Genomic DNA, 13,251 nt, shown 5'->3' on the forward strand with positions numbered 1-13,251 from the left:
GACATCCGATAAGTATTAATGAAAACAAGTATAATAGGAGTTTTGTTTATTTGAAACGTCAGAACAACAAAATTCAGGATCTCATGTTATTACTGATTTATTGAAATGTGTCCCCTTTCTTTCTTGAGGATCTTTGTCATGGAAGTAAAGACGGAAAAGAATAAGAGACGATCGCACAAGAGAACTCTCAATGATTGGATCACGTAGCCATCGAGAGTGAAATACAATAAATGCAGTTTTGCACGATTCGCTCGGGGAATTGTTCGAAAAATAAGAAGCTCATATGATTGTCTGTGTTACTTGATCCTCAGTCTACTCAATTCAACGTCAAAATGCTATAAAAATAAACCGACTTTTTTTTTTTTATCGCATTCATTTAATGACAATACTATAATAATAATAATTTATCAGTTGGAGGTATGTAATGCAGAATAGAAGTAAATGCCATTCGATGAAAATTGAATAATCGTTTAAATACTTTAATTAATTTCACAAAAGTTTCTCGATCGCGAATTCTTTTTTTAACTGTTCGGCTAAAGAATTTAATTTGCGTTATAAAAATTTGCTGTGCGCCAACTTTACCTCGTGAATAACGAAAGACCATGAAAAAAAAAAAAATAATTAGAAACTAAAAAGGTTAGGGGTGACTTATAAAATACTCAATCGCATTCTCGGGGTAGAAACGGAAAATTGTAATGAAATAGTAGGTAATATCTATCACTATAGTGTGAGTTTAAAGTAGAGGAAAGGAAGAAAGTCGGTAGGAATGCATCGGTGGGCCCATGAGTAATTTTTCACCTAATTCTACCCAACACTTTCTGTACAGACATTACTATTCTACGTATGCGCAGGCCATTATATGTAGAACCCTTATTCTATCTTTTATTTTTTCACCAATCCAATCATGCAATACTTTATGCAGCTGTGAAAATTCAACAAGCTTCAATGGCATTTACTTGAGACTACGGAATTCGGTGGATGGGAATTTAAACAATTTCAATTACTCCCGAATTCGAGAGATATTTCTCAACTTACTTTTTTTCCTTCTTTTTTTATTCTATCACGATAAATCGATGAGAAGATATGCTTATTACAATTCTACATTCATTTTCAACTAAAACTAATTTTCGACTGCGCAAAAAAAAAAAAACAATCTAGTGTTCTTTTTACAATCAAACAAAAAAATTTATTCGGAGTTGATTTTCTTACTTCAACTTAAACTTTCGCTGCAGCAAAACAATAATTGATCATTAATTAAACTTGCATTTTATCCAAAGAATAAAAATGTTCTTCTAAAAGCAACCGAGTGCAAAAAATCTGAATATAAGTTTACAAATAATTAAAAAACATTTAAGTGGTCAAAACTTTAAAATGGATTTGAATTTTTTTTAACTACACTTTGCATGAATAATTAAACAATTTTAGCGGTTGACAACATTATAATTCAAAATTACTAAATTTTTTAAGTACTCGCGTTTGTTAAATATTTAACGACTGAGAACGAGAAATTTATAAAGAAGACGACTTTTAATGGTAATTATTACGTTCAATTTCAAACTCCACCAGAAATTAAATTAATTTTGTGAAAACTCTATTCACAACTACTCTGTTAAAGAACAAATAAAAAATAACAATAATAAAGATAATGATAATAACAATAATAGTAAAGGTCGGAAAGGACCATACAGTATTTTGTGCTGACAGAGATGAGCCACAGGCGTTCATTAAGGACAATGAGAAACAGGGGTTATTATTCGCGAGAGTATATAATAGCAGAATAGATCATTAAAAAAAAAGTAATAACAATAATTATAATAATAATAATAATAATAATGACAACAACAACAACTAATGTGAAACTATTTATGCAGGAGATGAGTCAACTCAGCCGTAATTCAAGTAATCGTCCGTTAAATATTAGAGTCTTTGTGTCATTTGGCTGTTGGATTTAAACTCCTGAGCTGAGAAGCAGCCCAGGTTATTTTTATCCCGTTTCGGTGACCGTGGCTGGTAACGGGTGCTCTGGAGAACTTTCGAAAGACCTTAATTCCGGAAAATGAGGCATTATCGTTAGGTTAAACTACTCCTATGCTCCTATCCCCATCTGTGATAAAGAGGTAAGCGTAAAGGGTAGTGCAGAAGAAACCAGGCATGTGCCGCATTTGCTCCGCAGCACTGATATAAATTTATGCTTTTGAGATTACAGTATGCTCGAAGGATTCCGGATAAATTATCCGATTTCATTTATACATATAATAAAGCTTTAACAACTACTTATTAATTCATTACTACCAGTTGATTTATAATTCACTATTATTACAGCATTATTATCGTGATGTTAATAATCGCAAGTTAATGATTTCTATCATGATGATGATGATTTTTAAATGGAAAAATAATGTGTTATTATTATCATTATAATTGTAGATAATAAATATTGGATGTCTGCCGAAATGCTGGTGCTTGATTATAATTCATCATCATACGTCCAATTTGTTGCAATACTAATTGGAAACACTAAATTAAAATAGACTCAATGGAAAATTGATGCTGCGTTCATTAAATGTTTCAGTTCACTCTCATTAGTGGAATCAATTCACACTGACTTAACTTAATTCCCATCTGTTAAATATATTACACAGTCTTCTCATTAGCTCGGTTTTATTAACTATTTTCTTTGCTAAGAGATCGAGCTTTATAAAATACTACGGTGCTGTCCCTTTTTTTTTTTTCACCAATTCCTCTATCTCTCATTTTTATTTTATTCTTATTTCATAGTTTTACCAAGCTACTGAAGTTACCAACGGGCTGATGTTTGTATTACCCGACTTAAAGATTACATGAAACATTCTCATTATTGAGATAATTACAATTAGAAGAGATTTACCCCTATTCTTTATTATAAGGATTTGGTAGTCGGGATCAAGAATCAAGGGTCTGGTTTTATTAATTCGTGAGAAAGATTTTTACCCTAATTTACGGGCGTAATGTGCCACTTATAGTGCTCTAGGATATTATAGGTGCTGTGAAGTGGGTAAGTGAAATAGTTAAGCTTCAAAGGTCAGGCGTTATAATGACCCGTGATTTTCAATTATACTAGAGGATGTTCGACAAATCGAAGTTGCTTAGTTTCAAACTCGGGGATTTAAAAGAGGTTTAAGAATTCTGGAATAAGATTCAGTGTAATTTGTAATGGGTGAAGGGTTAATCTTTTAATTTATGACCCAGTCACGGAGCTTGGAAGATTTTAAGTTGGAATTGGGTATGTAGATTAAGAAGTACATACTTTATTTTCTATATATAATGTTCTACACATTGTCCATTTTATGCAATACTCTGTTGATTGAGTAAATTATCAACTATCTGTGCAAATAAATTTAATAAAAATCGGATCAATCGTTTATTAATATTTATGCGATTACCTTAAACATCATTTAATAAATCTCTTTTATTAGTGATACATATGTGCGTAAATGAATAAAATTTCAGTAATCTCTTTATCGTTCGTCTCATGATGCTCATTTGATCGATAAATAAAAAAAAAATTTTTTTATTCTATTTAAATATTATTATTTATTCTGTATTTTTTTTTCTTTATTACTTTTAAATACAATTTTTTTTTTTTAATTTTTCATTTTAAATATTGCGCGGTGCTTTAAACTGATCATGCGCACTGAGTGTATTTTTTTCATTGATTCTAGTTTTTCGTTAATAACAATTAAACAACATTGAATAAGATGACCATCTCCAATAGTAATCTCCGCAAAGTGAATGTCAAGTTAATAAAAAAGAAAAAAAAACTGATTGAATTCGTGAATTTTTACGCAAGCTATCGTGTTTCAAACGGACATTTAAATTGACTGAAAGCAATTTTTTTTTAACTATTTCGATATTTTTTTCTAGTTCTATTAACTTAAATTGATTTTTATGAGTAACAGAATTAATCCTCATTAAATTATCTATCGAATGATGCACAAATTAATTAGACTACGTGGATTACCAATCGTGTAATTAATAAAATAGTTGCGAAATCGAGGTAAAACAAATTTTTCGATCGTATTAAAGCACTCTCTGATGTTTGGTATCATGAGTCGTGCAAAAAGGGAGATTTGATAAGATGCTTTTCAGAATAATAAACGCAAATCCACCTGAGAAATTATGTGAACGATTGAAAAATTAATTTCATTCTTTTATTGTTATCTAAAGATAGTTTGAAATTTATTCTTTAATTTTTTTTAATCTAATATTGATTCAATGGTTAACAATTACATGGCTAGTCTTATTGACATGATATAATTTTTGTCATTTTGTTTGTTAATATTTAGATTTATTTTAAACACGACAAACAATAATTGATCTTTAGGCAAATTAAAAGGATAATTTTGTGTCATATTCATGACACAAAATAATAATAATAAACGATACAAAATATTCTTATTTTAAAATTAACATAATTGAATGATATAATTTATATCTGACATTTCAGACGAATTTAAACTTGTTAATAACTTTAATAAATTCCCTTGGAATTAAAAGTTTAATAATAGTTTAATGAAATTATTAATAACTATGATTACCAAATGAATTTCAGTCAAATCGTTTTACCAAAATAAAAGTAGATCAAAGTCCGTTAGTTAAGAAAAATTGTTGAGAATAAAAGTTGCGGTTAAATGAAAAGTTCGTTGAATACAAACGGAACGAAATATAGAGACAAGAACCGGACTGATAATCTAAAATTTCAGCGGAGCTTTTAAACCGCGGTGATTTTTGATTCCGATAGACCGAGTGGAGATCAGTGCATAGCAGTGTAAGAACATCCGAAAATGATGAAATCCGTTTAGGAACAGTTGAAACCAAGCATCGAATGAATATATAACCTATAACTCGGAGTCTAGATTATAGAACCCCGGGACTAATTTCACTAGAGAAGAGACGAGTTAACGCCTAAAGAGATTAGAGAAGGTTTTCAATTTAATTGGTTCTAGAACTTACTTTATAAGTAAAAGTATTAAGAGGAGAGGTAGGGGAGGAAGGAGGAACGGAACGGAATAGGAAGGAACTGAAGAACCACTGAGGCCACTCCATGCTTTATAGTCCGTCTTATCACTTATCAGACGTTTTCTCTTTATTCCTCTTTCCTCTTTCCTCTTTCCTCTTTCCTCATTTTTTATTTCACCTCTCGCGTTTACTTCCCCTGTTTACCAAACTCCTTATATATACACACCTACAGATATATTGCCGGGAAGAGGTTGGACATCTTGATTAAAGGTCACAGGAAATTGAAATTCCTGAATCCATTTACTAAGATATTAACAGTATATAAGCTAATACAATTATTTGCAATTATTTATGTCATCCGGAAGGAAGATCTAAAGGCATAAGACGTAATTCGATAGTTTCAATTAATCGTTCCAAATAATTTATCGGTACTCACTGGATTTCATTATTCGATTACTGTTATTCCGTTCGAGTATTTCACAAAGGAGGATTTCAATCGTCGCGCGAATTCGCTCAATAAGCATCTAGATTAAAACATTTTTGGACCACTGGCTCTAAAATTTTTTAACTTAATTTTTTTAGAACTCAAAGATACGCTGTATAGAATTTTTTGGGTTCAGTGTGGTGTAAAATTTTTCTACATAAACAAAACAAAAAATTTTTTTCACTTTTCTACTTTGAAATCATGATTGCGTTGATTTTTTAAGTAAAAATCTTCTAAAGCTTTTCTAGAGTGTAGAATCAGTAACATAAATATTTTATCTGAACTGAGATATTTCAAAGTTGGAAAAATTTGATTCAACACGAGAAGAAAAAAAAATAGAAAAAAATTCGATTAATGTTTTTATGTTGACGTTGCGTTGATGGCTCTCCCTCACTTCGGGCGCAGCTCTCACAGCATTAATAATTAAAAGTAAAGTTTTTTATAAAGTAAAATATATCTAAATGAGCTTGAGATTTAATGGTAAAACACGAGCGTATTCGTGTCTGTATCGCATTTATACTTCGAGGATAAAAACAAAAAAGTAACTTTATCTATTTTCCCGTTGGCGCGTGCACAAGGCATGAAAAAGCGCAAGAAGAATCGTAAAAATGGTAAGTTTCAGATGTAACACGCTTGTTATGAAACTTTTTCATGACTTTTAGCTTTAGCGTCTCTACCCACGTCACTCAACCATAAATTTTCATTTAAATTGTATGTATAAGAAAACACCCGAAGATAACAGATGTACTTTTTCCCTGGTTCATGTTCTTCCATACATTCGTACGTTTCTTATGAACCTGCCATCTGGGGGATTCATTACTTTGATTGATCTTAATCGTGTGGAAAACTTCTGGTTGATGCAATGGGTTTGTTTGTATACATTAATTTTTTTAATTTATCAAAAAAATTTATTTAATAATTAATAAATTTTGGAAATTTTTAACAGAAAAAAAATGAATAAAATTTAATGACTGATAAATGAAGAGATAATATTAATAATATTGTGATAAATAAATGAATAATAAGAAAATTGACAGAGAATTTGTTTGGTAAAACAATATTTACGAACATGAGTTATGAATAATTAACGAGTAATGTAAAAATGAAATTAAAATGTACGAAAACATAAACAAAAGCTAATAAACACAAATGATTTAATCGATTAATTAATCACCAGGTAATTAGCTGAGAAAAAATAAAAGTGTAGTAACCTGTTTGCAAATTCACGCAATTAAAGTTATCGTTCTCATTATCGATACGAATGAGCGAAAAAGTAATTTTGAGGGGGAAAAAAATTAAAAACGCGGTGAGAAAATAAATATCGGAATTGGTGTGAAAGACAAAATAAAAAAAAAAAATTAAGCCTTTTTAATGAAATTTAAAAACGGTCGAAAATGACAATTAAAACGGGGAATACCCAACTTGTGTATTGCAGAAACTAAAATCGATTAGCATAACAAACCAATACACTTGTTTGACCAACGAACTGTTACGAGCCGAAATGATTTAATAACCATTAAATGGATGACAGTGTGTGTGGACATATGCAAATTGAAAACTCTCTCCCGTCGGCATCTAACGAGGCGATAATTTAAAATCTCACTGAATCAATAAATAAAAATGTCCGGATGAAAAAACAATCCGACATTTTTATGCTGATTTGTTAGTTAACGCTTAACGCTCAACATTCATCGTTAAATTAAAATGAAATAAAAAATTTAACAGATCGGGTAATCGTTTCAATAATAAAAACCGATTATTAGTTTAATAATAACGTTACAACGAAAAATTAATGTTCCTGTACTCTGTACTCTACCGGCGTAATCCTCAATATCGAATTTCGATCATTGCGCGTTCCTGTTCTTGTAACGACAGATGAGTACTTAAACCTCCAGATATTAAAATAGAAAATCTCCTCATTTTTTAATATTTTATATTTTTTCAATAGCTCTAGGATTCATCTCCATGAAAACACTATTGAATGATAGTAAAACTAATATTTGCAATTCGCAATTTTCAATATGTACCACACCCTGCCATTTACTGGTAGAAAAATTAACTAGAAATACCATTTGAAAGAAAATGAATTTTTTGAGTCTAGAGAAAAATTTTTATTCTTTATGATTTTTTTTCTTGAGTGAATTTAATTTTTTTTTTTATCAATGTACTAATGCAGCTCTTAATTTAAAAATTTAACTATTTTCAAATTAAAATACTTTTTCCACTTATTCTTTTACTTATTCCTGATATTTTAATAGTACTTAAAAAGTTCTTTTTAAATTCATCCGCTCATTCCTTTTGTGCACCAGCTCAGTAACAATCTAATCGAATAAACGATTTTATCCTCTTTTAATTACTTTCTAACTCTAACTTGATTCTTTTTTTTTTTTTTTTTTTTTTTTTAATTTCTACACAAAACTAGAGCTTAATAAATAACAGTTGACTCACCAGTTTCAGCCACAGATTGGTAATGAGTAATTGATTCTTCTCGTCCTGTAAAATCATCAAATTTCGATTATTAAAAGCTCACATTAATAAAATTAATAAAATAAAAATTGAAATTAAAAAAATTTAGCAAAGAAAAAACTAAAAATTTTTTAACCAAAAAAAAAAAAAATAAAAGTGCCGAAAAATTATTTTGGCTTTGCTAACTGCATAATATAATGTGTAATAATATATTTCATTGGGTACATACATACGTGTCTAAAAACTCAAATGTATTTTTGACTCTTTATTGTTGAACTTTATTTTAATGGGTTAATAGAACGGGGTTTTACTTTGTAAAACGTACAACATGAATCAGAGTTCTACACAAGTAAAGAGAGGAATGGAACTATGTTGTATGTTGTATGTTGTGAGTCATGTGTGTCCCGATACGATGCAGTCACAGTCTCGTGAAGGTACAAAGCTCGCCGTTTTACAGCGCTCGTTAACGCGGCTCGGAAAAACAGAAAAAAATTCTGTACTCATGTGTTGAAATAGCAGCTGAGAAGAGACATGAGCTTCAGCCCGATAGTACGATACTGGTTGTAATAGGAACAGGGGATGAAAGCAGCCGTGGAAGAAACGGGGAAAGAAAGGAATAAATAAATAAATGAACAAAGACACCCAAACATGGACACAGACATAAACATAGATATACATGCAGTGGTATTATAGAGAGTAGTATCCAGAATGAGGAAAGTGAAAGAGAAAACATATAACATCACATCCCATACTGATGTTTGCGGCGCGAACAATATCAATACCTTACCCTACTTTATATTTTACCCTGTATACTAGCCAGGAATTGGGTCAAAGCTATCGGGTTGCCATTGCATTGCCGAGAAGATGAAGGCTCATAGAGGGGATGGGAAAATGAGGGGTGAGTCATCTACTGAACATTGAACGTTGTACATGAGTATTATCGGTTGGGCACTGTTGGATTATAAGATAGTATTAAGTATTAACAGACTTTTTTTAATTATTTTTAAACTGGTTGTAAGATTTTTTATGGATTTATTATTTAAAACAAATTATGTAAAATAAAACTACTTTGTTCTGTGCTCAGTTGTCTTAAAAAAAAATGATATTAACCACAAAGAAGTTCAAAAATTGGATAAATTTTACTGTCTGACTTCTCAGAGAAGATTAGTGCCACGTTGGGCGCCAGAATTTTAGACTATACGCTGTATAATCATTTTTTTTTTTTCAGAAATAGATCAAAATGACAATTCGTATCATTATTTTAGGCGTTACATTTAGTTGATTCAACTATACAGATCCTCAGGTTAACAAAACAGATGCTTGTTTTGACGAAACTGCATATATTTACAAGAGCTATTCTCTGTATGCTTAAGTGAAACAAATGAATCCTTAAATCAGAAAACCAGATCGTTATTTTAAGGAAACGTCATTTGAGGATATGTTGGATAGTAATTTTAACAATATTTTTCCGTGTGACACTTTTCTTTTCTTCTTCAACATTGTACATGAGTATTATCGAATAATATTGTATTACAAAACAGAATAGAGAAATTTATCAATTATTTTCAAACTGATTGTTCTCCTGATTGAATAATAATACATGAATTAATTGATGTTTTTAATAGATCTATTATTTGTAATATAAAACCACTTTGTTCTATACAAAGAAGTACGAAAATTGTCGCAAAATTGGGCGCCAAACTTTCTCATAACACTTTTTAATGTAAATTTTTCCAATTAAATTTTATATAGATTAAAATATACATTTTTCACTGGGTAAGTGAGCAATTGGAGGTGATAAAAATGAAAAAATGGCTGTAATTGTTTGAACATCTAGTATCTTTTGTTGAAGCTGGTTGTACCTCGGTGTATCTGTACCAACAGGATTAATATGTATTATTATATTTATATATAGACAGACGAAGTGATATTGAGAGGAGTATTGTTTGATTTTTTCAGGCTATTCTGTTTATGTCATCGGAAGAGCCATTCATAAAAAGGCTATGAAATTCAATAGCTGGTATATATACCAGTTTGATAGTCTATAGACTATCAAACGTTCTGTCCGTTCTATTCTGTTGTTATGCGGTTTTAGTTCACATGGGCCATGCACTCTTTGCCCTCCGGGCTATTTAAAACTGAGTAGAGCAACTAAATGTATTTCAGTAACCACATTTAGGTTCTAATGGATTTGATAATAAAACAAATCGATTATCGATTATAATGACAATTATAGATAAGGATAGGGACATAAATTAGGAAAAGCTTTTCCGCGTAAAACATTTGTAAAGTATGTATTTTCCCAAAATAGATTGTAATATTATGCTTCAGCTGGACTTATCACCCAAGTATTGTAAGGATTTATGATTTGTCTGCTGAGAATTGAACACGAGTTGTGTTTGCTCAGCTACAGGGAAATTCGGGACAGTAATTATCAATTATCAATTATAAGGTGTAATTTATAACTGCAAAAATGTAACGGGTAGTAAAAGTTTTTAATTGAGGTAATAATTACCCTGTTTTCTACTTCTTTCACAAATTTGTTGTTAAATGACAAATTAGCTATTAAAATGGCTCACCAAAATGACGGATGAATTTATTTCGTATCAAATATCGACTGTTGTTCGAATCACCCCAGATGTGTGGTGCATTAATTCGTTCTGGATGCTTAAAGAAAATATGATCCCACTTTATTTAGGCTCCCCAAGCTATTTAATAAATGTTTGAAAGGAATGAGTCAGCGTGGAAGCTATAAATTATTTATAAATGATCCAGCATTTTTCTGAGTGTCAAAATAGATTTCAAAATTTGGTCGTATTGTACTTTAGGGTAGATTTTTTTATCAGAAATGATGAACCGTGATAAAAATTGGAAAGTACTTTTAGGTTGCGATTGTGATTGTGATTGAACTATTAAATTTACATAAGAATAGCGAGAATCTATCACTGAGGATTTAATGATCTATAAAAGCGTTATCATAGACTTTTCGAGCGACTTTAATAGTTTTACTCGTATTTTTATTTTTCTACGTTATAAACTTCAAAGGGCCAATTTTAAAGTTATGAATTGTATAATCGAAAAATATTTTTAAAATTTCATTACATGACCCTCAAATTTTATTAGCTGTTATTTAGTTTTTATTGCAAATTAACAAGGCAATTAATTGTTGAATTAACTATTTAGCATAAAAATTAAACTAAATAGTTTATACTGAAGATTAAAATGAAAACGAGAATGAAAGGTAATTTTGTAAATGTTGACATTAACGTTGAAACAGATAATTATAAATTCTCATTTAGTCATTGCATGAAAGTATAACCAGAAACACCCCGTTTATTCGCGAGCATGACACACTATGCACGAGTGGAGGAAGGATGTAATGACACAGTCTGTTAAATTTAGTGTTCTGTTTATTGTTTATATTTAATTTGAACCTGAAGACGAAGAGAACTGGTAATATCAAGCTGTTGGTTCTATTTGGATAAATAAAAATAAACTACATGTAAACTATCTAACTACGGGATGGTAACGAGTAACATGGAGCATAAACCTGTGGTTTATATAAATAAGTCATTGGCATATTGATTTATATAGCATGTAACCTTGTTAATCGTATTGCATATCCTTGAACGACCCAATTTCGCAAGCGAAACGCCTGGACTGATTGGCGCGTACCAGGCTTTGTAAGACCACATCCTACTATTCCTGGTCTGGTGATAGTACTTGTGGCTTTAGACTATTCTACATGTACATACACATTTACGTTATACATACATAAGCTTGTGTAAGGCTGTGTGCAAGTCATATCGTCACTGACAAAGTACGTACGATGTCGATAACGTATATCAGATGTCATCGAATTTCAATTCTCTCAATTCAGGCGCTTTAATTTCTACCAATTATTATATTATTATTATTATTTGGAAAAAATTTTTTGTTTTTTATAATTAATTTTGAAATTATTGACGAAACAGAATTAAAAAAAAATAAATAAATAAAGATAATAAAAAAAAAAGCATATTTATACAATGCACTCAAGAGTAATAATAATTCTTATTGTATCACACGGATTTATCTAAAGTTAGAAGGACAGCTGTTGCTTCGCAGGTGATATACATAGCAATAGGCCACGCGCGGCACTGTTATAATGCTGTATACATATAATGCACACTATTTACACAGCACAGACTAAATACACTACACATATTTCTATATATATGTATATAGATAGCATAACAACGACAACGGCACTTGGTTGTCATGAAAGAGCAGAACAAGCGATAAAGATTATTTAAAAGTTTAACAAAGAGCACTTTTAGTACTTTTAATATCTTACAGTATCAAGATGTCGATAAATCTCTGTTTTAATAAAAGGCCCACTCGTTCAACAGCCTAGAGTGCAAAGTGTAGAGTCTACTAGTCGTTAGTCAAGAATGGTAAACCACCGATAATTTTATTGGATATCAGTTTATCATCACGTTCGAATCTCTACTAAACCTATGAATTATTAATTAAGTATCTTTATCAATAGTTACTCTTGTTATTCATCAAATAATTACTTTCTTTTAATAATTTTAATAATAATAATAATAATTAATATTGGAATTTCTGTGGTGATTTTGGTATTCAATATTATTGATCTCGGCCCAGACCCAATTCCAGTTACCAATCAACTATTCTCAGCACAAATGAACACAAATCAATTAAAAGTCTGAGTTAAAATAGCAACACTACTCACAAATAAAATCAATTTGATTAGAGTGAATGAATAGCAGCTATTACTGATAAATTAAAAATCGATCAGGCTAAATCAGGCAAAAATAAATATTAAATGGTAAATGTTAGCCATTAGAATCACGTAATTAATTTGAAATAATTCTGTTAGTCAGCAGCATTAAATTTTTATCGATCATATAATAAATTAGGGATATAAATTCATCAGTATCAATAATTAAGTTCGATGAATGTTATATCACCAAGGTAACCAGAGATTATTTACTCGACCTAAATAAATGTTTACCTGACATCTAATATCGAATATATATATATATATATATATATATATATATATATATATATATATATATATATATATATATATATATATATATTTTTAGTCATATATATACATCTATGTATAAATTATTAATATTAATGATTGATTAGCTCCGACACATTGGTGCCGGCAAAAGTTTCTCCGATTTATTGGACAATATTTTCATTGTTTTAATTTTATTTTTTAATTTTTTTGGAATATTAAGTTATTTATTTTCACAAAAAATACACTGGCTCATGTAAATTTT

At 30.0% G+C, this 13,251-nt stretch overlaps 1 protein-coding gene across 2 annotated transcripts in view; it reads right to left on the reverse strand.

Annotated features, from left to right (window-relative positions):
* The window catches only part of Nachra7 (nicotinic acetylcholine receptor alpha7 subunit), a 102,060-nt gene that overhangs the window by 35,696 nt on the left and 53,113 nt on the right, over positions 1 to 13,251 (reverse strand). For both annotated transcript variants that reach the window (XM_074249008.1, XM_074248998.1), the window contains exon 3: positions 7,931 to 7,975. In XM_074249008.1, coding sequence (XP_074105109.1) covers positions 7,931 to 7,975 — 45 coding nt within the window. The remainder of the gene's footprint in view (positions 1 to 7,930; positions 7,976 to 13,251) is intronic.

This window comes from Cotesia typhae, unplaced genomic scaffold (assembly GCF_013202065.1).
Source record: "Cotesia typhae breed Kobodo isofemale line unplaced genomic scaffold, CoteBio_Ctyphae contig_119, whole genome shotgun sequence".
Classification (NCBI taxonomy): Eukaryota; Metazoa; Arthropoda; class Insecta; order Hymenoptera; family Braconidae; genus Cotesia; species Cotesia typhae.